At 41.6% G+C, this 12,658-nt stretch overlaps 1 protein-coding gene across 7 annotated transcripts in view; it reads right to left on the bottom strand.

Annotated features, from left to right (window-relative positions):
* The window catches only part of LOC119647249 (tubulin polyglutamylase TTLL4-like), a 429,241-nt gene that overhangs the window by 127,510 nt on the left and 289,073 nt on the right, over positions 1 to 12,658 (bottom strand). For all 7 annotated transcript variants that reach the window (XR_005248821.1, XR_005248824.1, XR_005248822.1 and 4 more), the window contains 4 exons: positions 5,205 to 5,507; positions 4,967 to 5,153; positions 4,702 to 4,872; positions 4,521 to 4,645 (listed from right to left, as the gene is read on the bottom strand). Coding sequence is in view for 2 of the 7 variants with exons in the window: in XM_038048127.1 (XP_037904055.1) it covers positions 4,521 to 4,645; positions 4,702 to 4,872; positions 4,967 to 5,153; positions 5,205 to 5,507 (786 nt within the window). In the remaining 5 variants the exon portion in view is untranslated. The remainder of the gene's footprint in view (positions 1 to 4,520; positions 4,646 to 4,701; positions 4,873 to 4,966; positions 5,154 to 5,204; positions 5,508 to 12,658) is intronic.

Raw genomic sequence — 12,658 nt, 5'->3', positions numbered from 1 at the left:
ATAGAGAGCAGATTTCATCTGAAGAATTTGTTCATCCTGCGTTTCTGCAAACACTACCGACATTTAGAACAATTCCACCCGTCGGCACCACTGAAGTCAAGGAAGCCATCAAATGCTGGCTGGGACCCAACACTGTGCCTCAATGAGTTCTACAACGTTTATGAAAAAAAAGGCAGTCAAGCAGAATATACAACTGCTGACGCAATACATGTTGCCCTTTTTCTTATGGAGGAACACCGTGAGAAGCATCGCCCTTTCTACATTGCCTTTCCGGATCTAGAGAAAGTATTTGACCCTGTGCCACATAAACTCATCTGGCATGTTCTGCGGGGAAACCTAGTGCCATAGGAACTTGTGTGTTACGTGCAAAGAGACGCTGTGCGTCTTTGTCGGTATTTATCAAAGAAGTGCTCTCTCCCTACTCCTTTTTGCTCTTGTTATGAACACTATTACATGGGACATCCAAAAGTCCAGCGCCCTCCACAATGCTCTATGCAAATTATGTGTTCCCAGTCTATTTCAACAAAGCAACCTGTCCAAAATTGGGATGATCGCCTTATGCAGCACCGTCCAAGACTAGATGTGAATAAAACAAAATTTTTGTCGGCCGACCTCATGGTACCGAACGTGGAAAAATTGCTAAAAAGGCGCCTTCGATAAATAGGGAAATTATGAGAATTCTCTTGTTAAGATTGGTGTGAGCATTGAGGTCGTTGGGAATCGAATATAAGGTTAACCAAAACAACAATTGCTTGATACGCTAGATGATGATTTGAGTGTCTCTCGATTCCAATACCAAGACCAAGTTCGCTCGGCGATGAAGAAAAGTGGTACACTCAATCGAGACGAGCAAGAACACTAGATACAAGATTACAGAAACTTACACTGAATGGTGGTTTCAGTAGCTCTCAACTGAACCGAACTAATGAGCGGGAGAAGGACTAAAGCTGACTCTACTACCACCGATGAACCTCAATGGGTAAAATGGAGCGTGTTTCAAGATATTCGACACATTTTAACATTTCGATTTTGCATATGACATCTTCTCGTTCTCTTACTGCTTCGTAAATTTTGACCAAATATGTGTGCTTATGTGTGTCTCTTGCTATTTTTTTTAATTGCATCAACGCCAATATTGCATCGCAGTACCGCTATATAGCAGTAGTATACGGAAAATAATCACCCCTGTCATTCGGGAGCTCTAAGTCTTCATTAACATTTGTTGACCACCATCATCAATGTATTAGCGACCCACGCTTGTTTTAACGCTAAAAATTTTGAAATTATTTAGTATTTTTTTAGTTTAACCATTAATTGTACAAAACATCGCAAAATTTTTCATCGTTTCAGATAAAAGTTCAGGACGTAAGTTTGCATAGCAAATATCATTGTCAATCTTTTTTATTAAAAAAAAAATTAAAACAAAATTGAAGATTTTCATGTGAATATATCCCATTAAGGCCACATTATTAAAATATTTGAAATATAAAGTTTCTATAAAAAAACGTGAATATGAGCTTATTTTTTGCTGTTTACACGTATCTTGCTCCTAACAAATATCAACAGTAGACGAGCCAGTATACGACCTTGTAGCCTCAAGACGGCGGCAGAAGAAGGCATTGCGAAGGAAAATGAAGCACCTTGTGAATGAGGACAAGGACGTCGCTGTACCACTAGGGGAGATAATGTTCAGAGAAATTGGACGCAAGGAAGCGGAATCTTCGACGGAAGGTGGGGATAAACTGGTAACCACGGTGAGATCTACACTGGGCGCACTATACTCTTCTCTCAGCAACGCTTTATTGTGCTCCGCACCAGGGACTATATCCGCGCGTCCCGCGGGGATCAAATCTCTTACTGATTTCATCCCTGCGGGACTCGCGGATCTCAACTAAGTTGGTTCCTCCCATAAGAATACGGAAACACGGACAGGACGGCGGGAAGGAAGAGGACGTATGCGGAGTACACTGATGTGGTTACCTTGAAGTGGCGGAGTCGTGTCGCTAGCGGACCGCGGCATACGCTTCTAACAGTTTTCCATTTATTTAGACTAAGTTTATGTCGAAAAACATAAACATTGGTCAAATTAACCTGCAGCCTCTTATCTGCTGGCAGCGAGGCTGAAAAGCTGCAGGACTGTCCATACATTTTTTCTGGTGCAAGAGCCATGGATTCGATATAATAGAATCTGTGGCATTAGATCAGTAGATGTTCCTAGGACTAAGCTACGGGCATCGTACACTACCAGATTAATGACGAGAGGAAAAAAAACGCTTATTTACCCTATGATTCTTTGTATCCTCAACCGTTGTAAGAACTAAGGAATCTGGTAGCGTATGCAGAATCAAGTGCTCTCGAACTCTTAATAAGTTGCGATGCGAACGCGCAACATATTTGCCGGGGCAGTAGAAAATGCAATCCAAGAGGAGAGAAGCTGTTTGATTCATCACTTCAGCTAGTCTCATAACTTCAAATGTAGGGTGCGCCCTGCGTTTGTGGGACCGAGAAGAAGTGAAGTAAGTGACCTAAAAATATGTACTTCAAAAGCGTTAGAGTTGATTATACACTGGCGGAGACCAGACGTAATCTCACTGGCAGATCACCGATACCCAGCCTAGAAAAACGGATTGGACAAAATTCAATGAACTTCTTGTCAACAAAGTGCAGCTCGCAAGGCGACTAAGGAAACTTTTAGAGTGCTATGAAGAGGCTTATCCTTTTTTATGAGGCCAAAGCGGTAAAACGGTTCCTTGGTGGTATCAGGAACTGCAAAAACTCAAGAAATCAACTAGGCGGCTTCTGAATCGTGCTTGTAAAAGCAATAAAGACGAAGACTGGTTAAACTTCCCGAACTTACAATGTGAATATAAGTTAAGTGTTCGCCGGAATCTATCTCTCGAATAAAAACGAGAAGTGGGCTTTCCTTTGGGACAATATGCAACAGTTTTTTAAGGCGAAATATATGCAGTGGTAGTCAGGTTGCTTTGAGGGTTCGGAACGAACGGAAGCTGCAATTGAAGTATCAATAGCCTTGGCAAAGGCTGCCTTCAAAAACGGGGAACAAGCTTCCCACAATGACAGTGGCAGAGCCTAAATGTTGCTAGGCGTAATAAACTTTCCCTGTCAGAACCAAAGATGCATATCGCAAAGTATATCCTGTCGAAAAGCAGGAGTACTCACAGGAGTATTATAGGCCTTCTGACAGGCCATAATTCACTAGCTGGACATTCAGAATACGAATTATTCAAGATGATACGTGCCCCTCCTGTAATGAAGAAGCGGAATCCACGGAGCTATTTCTATGTGAATGCCCACCTATGGATGCATCAAACATCAATTCTTCGGTGGCGATGTTCTCCAGTTGCAACGGGTTGCATAACATCCGCTAACGGAAATCTTGTGATACGCTAACGAATCCGGGCTATTCTCCCCACCACAAACAGAACACACACACACGCACATAGGACCCTGGGAGCTTCAGAGCAAAAAGAGAAAAATGGAATGAGCAACCATACTCTGCAGCATTGGTTAGAAGCCGTTTAGAGAGGCATATCTACCGGGCGACGAAATGAAAGGTTTTAGAAAAATCAGTGTAAATAACATGTACCTCCTACCCTGCATAAAGAGGTTTAGTAATAATGCCATATTAACACATCTCTCAAGATAGTTAAAAGTACATAACTTGGAAGCAGACCGAAAAAAAAAGGTGAAAGTGTTGGGTCTTCAATTACTCATTAAGTTGGCTAGTATGCGACCTGAATTGATCTATGCTAAACTTAAGTTGAGAGCGTCGAAGATGGCTAGCTTTCAAGACTGTACTTAGCTGACTTGCATGCAGACTCCAAATTAAGATTCAAATGGGGGGCATCGATTTCATAAGGACATGTGCAGGAAAAAAGAGAGAGAGGCAACGCTTGGGCAGGTTGGAAAGGATGAAATCGATAACTTAGGGAGTTCTTGGCTGTAATGAACTGTAGAGCAGAAAAAATATTCATGAAAGAAGAGAAAAGTGAAAAATTTTTGGAAAGTATTAAAGAGGATGGGAAAGCTAGGATAATTAAACTAGCTGAGCATGGATAGGCTAAAATCAGAAAGAGAAAGGAACGTTGTAATGAGTAGTTTAAACCAAAAGTCAAACAATTCTTCATACATGTGGGATTAGCAAGCACAGAGAAACAATAGCCAGAACAGTGTTAGGCAGGGATTCACATAACGTAACGCAATCATAAAAGGAGCCAAGGCCAAACCTTAAAATTACTACAATTTTGTTGCATACAAGGAAGTCAACAATTAAACAATTTCAGGAAAATTTTAGAAAAAATATAAGGATTTACAGCAATTATGTTATATATAGCTTTTTAATTTTTACAGCAATCATGTTATGTCATTTATAAATTTTCCCGACCTCGGCAATATATAAGAGAGGAAGTAAATGAGATATCTAGTAGTAATTATAATCATTAGAGTCCAGTAGTCTCCAAATCCTCATAAATAACTAATATATGCTATAAAAAACGTACCTGATGCAAAGCGCACTAGTCCGTCTTGGTATAAGTACACCCTTAATGGATTAATTGATGTGACTAAAACATATAATCTCAGGTCAAATTTACTACCGTTTATCAAAAACGGTTTCTCTATGTACCTAAATCAAAGTTGATTTGATTTATAGTCTATGGGAAATTTATTAATTGCGCTTACCGTTGCACAATGACTGATTTTCGTTTGGGAATTTGGGCCCAACGGTTTATTACTTTAATTCCAGTACCTCGAGCACTAGCTGGTGGTTTAATTATCCATTTAAAGTTGCGTTGCGAATATTTTGGCCAAGACCTTTTCAATAGATTCAAATCTTGTGGGATTATATAGGTCCTGCAATTTGATAAAATATGTTTGTATGTATTGTTCATTCTTAAATAAATGTATGTATTGTCCATTATTGAAAAAATAACTCAGAATTTCTCACTTAGGCATGAAGCCGAATTCCTTGTTTCCATGTTTAATCATCTGCGCTTGGAGGTTTCGCCAGCAGGAATCCTTGCGTCCAATCTTGAACGAACCTGGTATATGGTTAAATTTTTGATAAGAGCGAACAGTTTTAAAGCTGGTGCTTTTCATATGTTTACTCCAAATTCCCATCCAGTCATTGGTCTCTGTAAGTCAGATATGAAGAGTTTCGCCATACTTAAAAGTAACCAAAATACTTTTCAAGAGCCTGAATCCAGAACTAATTAAGACACGACGAATCAACTTCGGCATTACATTTGTTAGTTTCCATTTTAATACTTTATACAAATATGGTGACATTGGTGGCCGTTTGTCAGTATGCGTAGAGAATGATAAAAATGGTGGAACATTTGGGAAAAGACTTGTGACGAAATGTATTGTTGTTTTGCCTCTTGGTGACACGACGCTTTCTTGAACTGATGATGGTTGCAAATACACATCGTCCTTATAACACATTTCTAAATCAGATGAGAAATGATAGCCATCGTTACAAGTAATATCTAGAAAAAAAATATATCTATTAATTTATAGAGTAGAGCCAATCAAATTCAAATTAAAAGAATACGCTCCGACTAACAAACCTATTTCTTTGTTTCAGAAAGATTACATTCGAAAGAGATTTAAAAATTTTATTTCAGCTTATTGTAACATATTACAAGTCACGAAAGTGGTAGCTGGGGGAGATATAAAAGATTTTATGTTTTCTTATGAAAGAACTTTGTGCGCAAGATAATTGCATTTGTACATAGTAAAAAATTCAATCGAAGTCATGCTTCGCCTCCCCCGAAGCACTGAAAAAAGTTAATAATTGTAAAGTTACTAGCTGATGGAAACTTTTGCAATAAAAACATGGATTTTTTAGCATTTTTACACTTTATTATTCCACTAATGTTCTCTTTACACTACTATACTTAAATGATCTTTAAAATAATACTGGACACTGTTGCTAAGTGATCTTTACTATTAATATTTACAAGAGTTACTACTGATCTGCATCTGCTATTGAATCTTTAGTGAAGTATTTAGTGGGCGACTTCGAATAACTACTTTTTGTCGTTTTTTGAATATCTACGGCTCTGATACAACTGTGGAATAATTCCCTACTTTTACCTATTAAACTCTTTATTGTAAAAAATTGCAGTATCCCAGCAATAGCTAAGTATCTCATACTCTGAGTTCATGGAAAAAATAATCTTGTAGTTTTAGTTTTAAGAATGATCGATTGATAATTTGACAATTTGTTTATTGGAATGTCGGCAGTTGCATCTGTTATTACTTGAGTTGCTTACGGAAAGTCACAGAAAATGTAAACAGTACCGAGAGGATTGGATGATGTAATAGACGACAAGCTGGGTACATAGAAATCAACATGACTCATTGCACGAAAAATATTGTCAGAAGGCTAGTTGGAAGATAAAGGGTTGCCAGAAAATTGCAAAATATATTTGTATTTGTATATTAAGAAGTGCATCTGACAATTGGTAATTATATATATATATTAAATGTAAGCCTCGCAATAGATAAAAGTTCAATATCTGTAAAAACAAAGTCAATAATAGCGCATTGCCATATTTGATAAATCTACCCGAAAGCCCCATTAAATTCATCCTAGTAGTTAAAAATAGCAGCAGTATAAGTGATCCTAATAGATCAAGTGGCTAGAGCGCTGCACTGTCGTTGCGGAAGGTCGCGGTTCAAATCTAACTGGCGGCAAAGGGATTCATTATCATAACTGGATGTTGGAGACCGTCGAATCAGTTGTAAATGAGTACCTGAGTCAAACCAGGATAATAATCACAGCGAGCACAATACTGATCACATTGCCTCCTGCAGGGTACTGATTCTGTAGTGTAGTGTTGCAATCCTAAATGAAGTGCTTTAACACACTTTAAGGCCCTGATCCAATTGGATTGTCGTGCCAATGATTATTATTATTATGTATGCAAATCAGTACCAGCAATATTCAATATACGTACATAAGTATAGGCATCTTAACAGGCATGTACACTTTTGTGTTCGGAGTAAAGAGGAAATATTGAGGTGCTTTTGATCAATTGCGTAAATATATGTAAATTAAAGCGCCCACAAACGACGAAACAAGTTGGTGACCAAGTTCCCGGTTGCCTGTGGAGAAATTCTCCATACAAACTCAGGTTACGGCAACGGTTGCAGGAACATCAAAATGTTTTGATATTTTGTGGGCGTGGCCCCTAAATGTGAAGCGGTTGCGAATCCGTTCGGTGTGTGCTTGATCATTTGAAAAGCTTCCCAGCGATTTTAATGTGCTGCCAATGCTTGCTATCATTAGGCTATACTTTTATAAATTAGTGCACTTAATGGCTTTCGTTGCTTAAGTGCAAATGTGCGTTCGATTATTTCTAAATTACATTGGCAATGATTCTCCCAGTTCTTATTGCTATGATTATCATTATCTAGAAAGTCATTGTTGTGGCATCGTCGTATATTGTATGGGGTGTTGTTTGGGTGATTTATGGGTAGGATTGGAAATGGAGGACTCTTGATATGATATATGATTATTAGATATTGCCAATATCACCATCATCATCAACGGCGCAATAACCGGTATCCGAGCTCGGCCTGCCTTAATTAGGAACTCCAGACATCCCGGTTTTCCGCCGAGGTCCACCAATTCGATATCCCTAAAAGCTGTCTGGCGTCCTGACCTACGCCATCGCTCCATCTTAGGCAGGGTCTGCCTCGTCTTCTTTTTCTACCATAGATATTGCCCTTATAGACTTTCCGGGTGGGATCATCCTCATCCATACGGATTAAGTGTAACCTATTGAGCCGGATTTTATCCACAACCGGACGGTCATGGTATCGCTCATAGATTTCGTCATTGTGTAGGTTACGGAATCGTCCATCCTCATGTAGGGGGCCAAAAATTCTTCGGAGGATTCTTCTCTCGAACGCGGCCAAGAGTTCGCAATTTTTCTTGCTAAGAACCCAAGTCTCCGAGGAATACATGAGGACTGGCAAGATTATTGTCTTGTACAGTAAGAGCTTTGACCCTATGGTGAGACGTTTCGAGCGGAACAGTTTTTGTAAGCTGAAATAGGCTCTGTTGGCTGCCAAGAACCGTGCACGGATTTCATCATCGTAGCTGTTATCGGTTGTGATTTTCGACCCTAGATAGGAGAAATTGTCAACGGTCTCAAAGTTGTATTCTCCTATCCTTATTCTTCCTGTTTGACCAGTGCGGTTTGATGTTGTTGGTTGGTTCGTCTTCGGTGCTAACGTTGCCACCATATATTTTGTCTTGCCTTCATTGATGTGCAGTCCAAGATCTCGCGGCGATTGCCGCCTGCTCGATCTGGATGAAGACAGTTTGTACGTCTCAGGTCGTTCTTCCCATGATGTCGATATCGTCAGGATAGGCCAGTAGTTGGGTGAACTGGAAGAGGATCGTACCTCTTGCATTTACCTCAGCATCACGGATCACTTTCTCGAGGGCCAGGTTAAAGAGGACGCATGATAGGGCATCCCCATGTCGTAGACCGTTGTTGATGTCGAATGGTATTGAGAGTGATCCTGTTGCTTTTAACCGGGCTCGCACATTGGTCAGGGTCAGCCTAGTCAGTCTTATTAGTTTCGTCGGGATACCAAATTTTCTCATGGCGATGAACAGTTTTACCCAGGCTATGCTATCATAGGCGGCTTTAAAGTCGATGAATGGATGGTGTAACTGTTGTCTATATTCCACAGTTTTTCCATCGCTTGCCGCAGAGAGAAAATCTGATCTGTTGCTAATTTGCTTGAAGTGAAGCCTCTTTGGTATGGGCCAATGGTGTTCTGAGCGTATGGGGCTATCCGGCCTAGCAAGATAGCGGCCAATATCTTATAGATTGTACTCAGCAACGTGATACCTCTATAATTGCTGCACTGTATGATATCTCCCTTTTTATGTATGAGACAGATAACGCCTCGTTGCCAATCGTCAGGCATCCCATACCTTGAGCACAAGTTGATGAACCACTTGGTGTAACTGGTCGCCTCCATATTTAACCAATTCGGCTGTAATTCCATCGGCTCCTGGCGACTTATGATTTTTTAGCCGATAGATTGTACGGACTGTTTTTCCTAAACTTGGTGGTGGCAGTATTTGTCCGTTGTCTTCAGTTGGCGGTTCTAGTTCACAGACTTGTTGGTTCTCCCAGGCTTCCTTTTTCCGTCTGTGAAGTCGCTTCTCCGCTCGACGGAGTTCGTGATAAGTCTGTGCGCGTGCCCGCGTTTTTAGAGAATGCAACATTACTCGGTATGCGGCATTCTTCCGTTCCGTTGCTAACTTACATTCATCGTCAAATCGACTATTATTTACCCAGCCCTCGTTAAGGTTTTGTAGAAAACACTTATGTGAAATCTAAGCCTCGAAAGATGTCCCATTCCGATATCTGGTCAAATAAACTTACTAATAATAGATTACCAACTTTTCGAAATTGAATGAAAAACCCCCTTAAGTTCATCCTAGGAGTACTAAATTTTGCAACAGCATAGAGTTTCATGAACATTGGATAATTAGAGTTATAGCAGTTCAAACTTATCAATTTCGAGCGAATTTATCGCATTTATTTATTTTAAATCCTCATCCAGCGTATCAAGCCACCGTTATTTTGGCCTGCCTTTTGGTCGTTTGCCATCGACATTGATGTTCAGACCAATCTTGGCAAGTGAATTCTCGTTAGCGCAAATTACGTGACCATACCATCGAATACGCCTCTCTCGCAGTTTTTCCACGATCCATATAACCTCATATCGATCACGGATATCCTCATTTCGGATGTGGTCAAAACATGTCTTGCCATCGTCCAATGCAACATCTTCGTCTCCATTACCGCAACACGTCGTTTATTGTCTTTTATAGTCGGCCAACGCTCGGAACCATAGAGAACGACAGGATGGACGACATTGCGGTAAATTTTAGATTTGAGACGTTCGCTTATATGCGGAATGCCACTTCATCCAGGTTGCGTTAATGCGTGAAACAATTTCATTGCGCAGTTTTCCATTGGCTGATAGCATTTGCCCGAGATATCTAAATCGCTCAGTTCTAGGCAGGTCACGGCTGCTGACAGTACTGAACGATTTGAATATCTCGAATCAATGCTATCAGCCAACTGTGTTATGCTCCCCATATAGGGAAACACACTGCCTTTTATACCTGAAGTGTTAAGCTTCCAGTTTCCCCAACTTATTTTACTTTGTACAATGTCTATTACATAATAATATAATAATAAATATAATAAAATATATAATATAAAATAAAATAAATAAATAAAATAAATATAAAATAAATGGTATAAAATGCGAATCCATTCAATGAGAAGAAGGAGAAATTTGACGTCCGGTACGGATAACCGGCGGGAGTCGTCTGACTTGGTGACTGGGTCGGGCTCTCGTAATGGAGAGCACGGCGTCGAAACCGTTAGTCGTGGGGCGGTTCGATATCTAGGCGCCACGACGACCAGGAGCACAGCTTCGCCTGCTGTACCTGCCACAATCTGCGGCGACCACTTCAGCAGGTTCGCGTAGGTAGCGGATAAAATAGACTGAAGAAATGAACCTCTTCATCATCCGCTCCTACTACGAAATAACGGCGGGGGCGGGTACAACATCTTACCGCCCCTTGTTGCACCAGAGATACTTCGAGCGTTTCTCGAATCGCAGACCAGTACCGCTTTATTACTCGCAGTGATACAATCCCGGCCACCATCAGGGAGCGTGTTCGACTTGAAGTCATCGGGGAAACTGGTGACCGAGATTCGATGGGGGCAGAGGCGGCGGCATCAACAACACCACGCCGCACTGCAGGCACCAGGTTCAGTACTCGCCGAAGCACTCTTCTCCACCATCCAGCTGAGGTTTCCGCTGAGGTCCGGGACGAATTAAAAAGAGCGTGTATAGAATTCTCTAATATGGTTCCTTTGCATAGACCTGGTATTCCCAGACTCTATTCATCTCTAGGAACTCCGGGAATTCTATCTCAAATCAATGATGAGATTGCATCTCGGCTGATATGTCGCTGCTGCACCTACAATTACTTGTGTATTGTGGTGCTGTTACGGCTATCAGATTGCACGGTCAGAAGATTCGCTTTCGTGTTATTGGTTTGAGTGACTAAAGAGATCTACCTTGGAAAATTCGTCTGGAACGTCGGCGGCACTCACTAAGGCAGGACATTGTTAGACTGCTTCAGATCAGCATTGGCAATGCCAGCAGACGGGTGAGAAATAAAGTGCAGAGGGTTTACCGGAACTATGCCATCCCCAGTTAGACACCCGTAGTTGAAATTCTGGACACACTAAAACAGAAACTTTCTGTCATATGCAGTCGGTTACGACGGCAGGCGAAAATCATTCCAGACGTGTTCAGAATGCAACATACGCGAGGAACCAGTGGAGCTTTTTCAGATCTCTCAACGAATCTCAACAGAGCGTCCAGACAATACAGTTCTTGGTGACGAAAGCGAAAGAGTATTGGGGTGGACTTTGGGGGTTACCCGCCCAGCATGCTGAGCATGCTGAGTGGATCACCGCCGGAGGCACCCGCCATGCCAATACGCCTGGCATGAATTTTGCGGATGCTATCGAAGAGGAAGTTCGACGAGTCATAAACAGCTTCAAAAATTGGAGGGGCCCAGGTCTGGATCGGGTGCAGAATTTCGGTTATAAAAAATTTACCAGCGTACACAGTCGGTTGACACACAGCATAAATCAGGTCATGAGTCGCCCGGAATAATTTCCACCCTTCCTCACTGCGGGGATTACCTACCTTATCCCTAAGAAGGACACGGTGCAGGACCCCGCAGACGCAAGACCCATTACTTGCTTACCAACCCTCTACAAATTCATCACGTCCATTATTTGTGGAAGGGTCAATGCGCACCTCGAGGTCAACAACATTCTGTCCGAGGAGCAGAAGGGCTGCTGAGTTGGTCCAAGGGGTTGCAAAGAGCAACTCACGATCGACTCGGTAGTTGTAGGACAAGCAACTAGAGGTCAAAGAAACCTTTTTAGTTGCTATATCGATTATGCCAAAGCTTTTGCTAGCGTCCCCATACCAGGCTAGTTGATGTTCTACATCTGTATCGCATTGATCGGAAACTAATAAAGTTTTTGGCGACAGTCATAGAAGGATGGCATACCACCTCATCAGTGCGTACATCTGAGGGTGCTAATATGTCAGAGCCCATCTGTATACGGAGGGGCATCTTCCAGGGGGATTCGTTGAGTCCTCTTTGGTTTTGTATGGCACTGAACCCCCTTTCATGGCTATTGAATGAAGCTAGAGGGCATGGTTTTGCAATAAAGTATGGCCTATGTGTTAAGTGCGAACTGGCACACTTGATGTACTTAGATGACATCAAGCTGTACGCTGGGGCTGACGACCATCTTAGAAGTCTGTTGCGAATAATAGACATGTTCAGCCGTGATATTCGGATGGAGTTTGGATTAGACAAGTGTCGAATCCAAGCCATCCGCAAAGATCATCACGAGCCGCATGTCAGACATAGCATTTGTGACCTCCACATCGAAGCTATGATCGAGACAGACTTCTACAAGTACCTAGGAATTCTGCATGCTCGAGTTGGTGATCTGAAAGATGCTCTGCTGTTCGAATTCCTGCGACGTGT

This window comes from Hermetia illucens, chromosome 1, assembly GCF_905115235.1.
Source record: "Hermetia illucens chromosome 1, iHerIll2.2.curated.20191125, whole genome shotgun sequence".
Taxonomy (NCBI): Eukaryota; Metazoa; Arthropoda; class Insecta; order Diptera; family Stratiomyidae; genus Hermetia; species Hermetia illucens.
The sequence above is the reverse complement of the archived record's forward strand: the minus strand, read 5'-3'. Positions and strand labels throughout refer to the sequence as shown.